This window comes from Trichechus manatus, unplaced genomic scaffold (assembly GCF_000243295.1).
Source record: "Trichechus manatus latirostris isolate Lorelei unplaced genomic scaffold, TriManLat1.0 scaffold00042, whole genome shotgun sequence".
Taxonomy (NCBI): Eukaryota; Metazoa; Chordata; class Mammalia; order Sirenia; family Trichechidae; genus Trichechus; species Trichechus manatus.
Window position 1 is genome coordinate 16,216,739 of NW_004443978.1, and position 3,405 is coordinate 16,220,143.

Here is a 3,405-nt window from a genome sequence, read left to right on the forward strand (position 1 = left end):
TATTTAAAACTGACAAGAAAAAAACTGAAAAAAAAAAAAAAAAAAAAAAAAACCAAAAAACAGACTATGGGGGGATTGACAATATTGGGAATCAAAGTGCAATGTATCTGGGTGCTGTGTTAAATAAACCTCATCAAGGAGGGGTGTTTGAGCAGATGAGGAAATTAGCCATTTGAGAAACAAGGCTTTCAGGCAGAGGGAACAGTCAGGGTGAAGGCATGTTTGTGATACAAGAGGTTGGGTAGAGTGAGCAAGGCCCAAGAGGAATAAGAGATATGATGGGGAAGGGGGTGGATAGGATTAGATCATGTGGAGGCTTGTAGATTCTCATGAAGACTAGTTTTTATACTAGCATCCCCGCAAGAAGTTTCACACTCTGAGAAGAGGATTATCATTTTCTGACTTGTGTTTTACAAGGATCTCAGTATCTGTTGTTTTGAGGATAGATGGGGGAGAGGGCAGGGCAAGGCAAGCACGGAAGTGATGAAACCAGTTAGAAGGCCATTGCAGCAATCCAGGTGACAGATGATGGTGGCTCAGACCTAGATGGTGGTAGTGGTGAGAAGTGGTCAGATTCATGACATACTTTTAAGTTAGAGTCAGTGGGATTTTCTAATGGATTGGGGTGAACCTTCTCTAAAAGCTTTTGAATTGGTACTACATTTAATTTTTTTGACATGTGAGTATAGTTTTAGCGAAAGCTTGTATAGATTTTAAAATTATTTCAAAATCAGTTATGAGATTTCATGTGATGATAAACTACTATACATTTAATTTTTTATAATAGAGAAAGGCTGTATCTTCAATAGTCTTATCCATAAGGTAGCATCCAAATATTCACCTTCCTGTGACTATTTTAAAATGCCTGAAGTGTTTAAAAATATGCATCGGTGACAATAGCAAATTGATTTTATTTAGTATAAAATCTATAAACTATTAAGAAATGAAAAATAAAACTAGGAACATTTTGTAAAACATCAGATTCCAGATACTGGGATTGAACTCAGTATGCCCAATGAGGGTACTGAAAATACTAGATTCAGCTCCAAATTCTGCCCTGACCATTTAATTTAGGTCATCTCTTTTACATCTTCACGTAAGAGAAGTTATTTCTTATATCAAATTCTTTTTTCTAGAAGGAGGAAGTGCTAAAATCAAAACCCGAGTTTCTACTTCAGTTACTCTTCCACTTAAACTTTATGGGGCACTTCAGTTCCTTTGCAGTGGTCATTGTTTGGTACAAGAATAGGAAAAACTTTTCTACTCTCAGAGCCCTGTAGAATTTTTCAAAAATAGAGGTTTGAAGAGGTAAAGTTGTTTATTCTCCTTGGCCCTCTCTCCTCTTTTTTTTCAATATGTCCCCTGCCCCCACCTTTATATGTATTGGAAAACAGTTACTAGGTGTAACCATTCCGTTACTCTTTGGAACCATTTGTGTATGTTTCTTCGTGTTTACTTAGATTTTATTTTGCCATTCTATCACTGATGGTTTTAATAATGGTCAAGTCTTAAGACTTCAGTATGTGGTACTTCGAGCTTTTAGTGTTGGAATGATTAGAAGAACAGAAACAAAAATAAGGACTGGGGAACTAACAAGTAGGCACAAATTCAAGGAATTCATTACTAGCTAGCTAAAATCTTCAAGAAGTTGGCTATGGAAGTAGATGAAGTGATTATTATGGCAACTGCTTGTTACATTACTGCTTGCTTTGTCAAATTACTTAGCGAATGGGGTAGTTAATTATCTTGCAAGCTATTTGAAATGCTTGAAAATAAGCCCTTTGTAATTAGCTAACAGTACCCATTTGTTCACTTTGTTATGTTAAAACTTGTAGTTTAGAGTTTAAAAAATTACTTTGGACATATACCACAGTAAAAATAAATCCGATGGTTATGAATATATTTTTGTTGTATCAAGACCTAGGACTGTAAGCATTTTTTATTGTGTTTGGCAAATGCATCAGGCCATCTAGTAGTTTCATTTTTTTCTCGATGTCCTCACTCACTTTGTGTGAATCCAGGTGTGATACCAGACAAGATATCAAGTCTGAAGATATTCACTTAACTTTAGACTCTTAACTTGATTAAATAAACACATTTGTGACGTGACCTGAGCACTGTGTTGGTCCAAGATAAGTCAATATTTTTCGCTTGTAAGTCAACTGTTTTTATTCTTAAGTTGGGTTTTGTCAATTTTTATTTGTTAATTATTACAAATGATATTGTAACATTTCCAATGGTAAAGTTTTCAATTGTAATATTTCGAGTTTGAGAAACAATTTAATTAGAATTTTTGGGCATGTAATCATTTTGTTATTTTGGGCTAAATCTAGATTTATGTTCATGTGCAATACTTTTTTTCAGTTGCCTTAACATATTACTTATATTGCATATGTAAGAGAAGATGACACTATGACTTTTTAAAAGAATGTATTTTCTGTTGTTAGCTTTTTAGTTGGAGAAGGAGCCTACAGATGGGCAGTAGATCATGGAATACCCCCTTGCCCTCCTAACATCATGACTACAAGTAAGTAAAAACTTAAAAAAAATTAAACTGTGTGAGTATGTATACCTGAAAGTGTTAAGTTGCTTTTCTTATGACCCAAGTAGTACAGAAGTCTTAAGGAAGAAAGTATATATGTTGAAATATGTATATTTAAAAGATACATGAAAAGCTGTTTGATTTTAGCCACCTTATATTCTTGAGGTGCCTGCAGCCCCATTATTTTCTCAAGTTTTTATAAAAGTGTTACAAAGAATTTCCTTTTAGGTTACTTAAAATAATTACTGATAAAACCATAACACCACTTCCCAAAGAAAGAGACAGAGAAAACAGGTTAATATTTAACTGTCCTTGAGCTGAGGAAAGGCTTTTCGAAGTACAAGTGTAAAGGAAGGAAAAACAAAGGTATGACTACATAAGAGTTAAAACTGAGAAACGGTTGTCACAATATGACCAAGGGATATATATCCTTAATCTACGAAGAGGTTTACCAAATTAAAGAAACACGCAAATACAGGTAATACCCTCATAGAAAAATGTGCAAAAGTCATAAATAGACAGTGTAATGTAACTAATAGAGAATTTCAAGTTAAAATGAGTACATGTTAAATTTTTTCCTTCTCAGTTTGTGAAAGAGCTAAAAAATATTACTGCCGTTAAGTGTGTGGTGAAAAGAACATAATACATTGAAGACACAATTGTAAGTTGACAGTGATAAAAAATTTTTGTAGATGGGTGCTCAGTGAGCATTATTAAGAAAATAAAAAAATTGGGGGGAAAAAAAAAACTGTGTCCAACACAGAAGTGGGTAAATAAATTATATTCTTTAAATGAAACTTTCTAAATCAACTGGAACTTGTTATGAGGACTAACACCTGTTAAAGGTTAAATCTAATAATGAT

At 33.6% G+C, this 3,405-nt stretch overlaps 1 protein-coding gene across 8 annotated transcripts in view; it reads left to right on the forward strand.

The window, feature by feature from the left end:
• The window catches only part of TASP1 (taspase 1), a 383,025-nt gene that overhangs the window by 86,068 nt on the left and 293,552 nt on the right, over window positions 1-3,405 (forward strand). For all 8 annotated transcript variants that reach the window (XR_002824104.1, XM_023731437.1, XM_004376460.1 and 5 more), the window contains one exon: window positions 2,448-2,527. Coding sequence is in view for 7 of the 8 variants with exons in the window: in XM_023731437.1 (XP_023587205.1) it covers window positions 2,448-2,527 (80 nt within the window). In the remaining variant the exon portion in view is untranslated. The remainder of the gene's footprint in view (window positions 1-2,447; window positions 2,528-3,405) is intronic.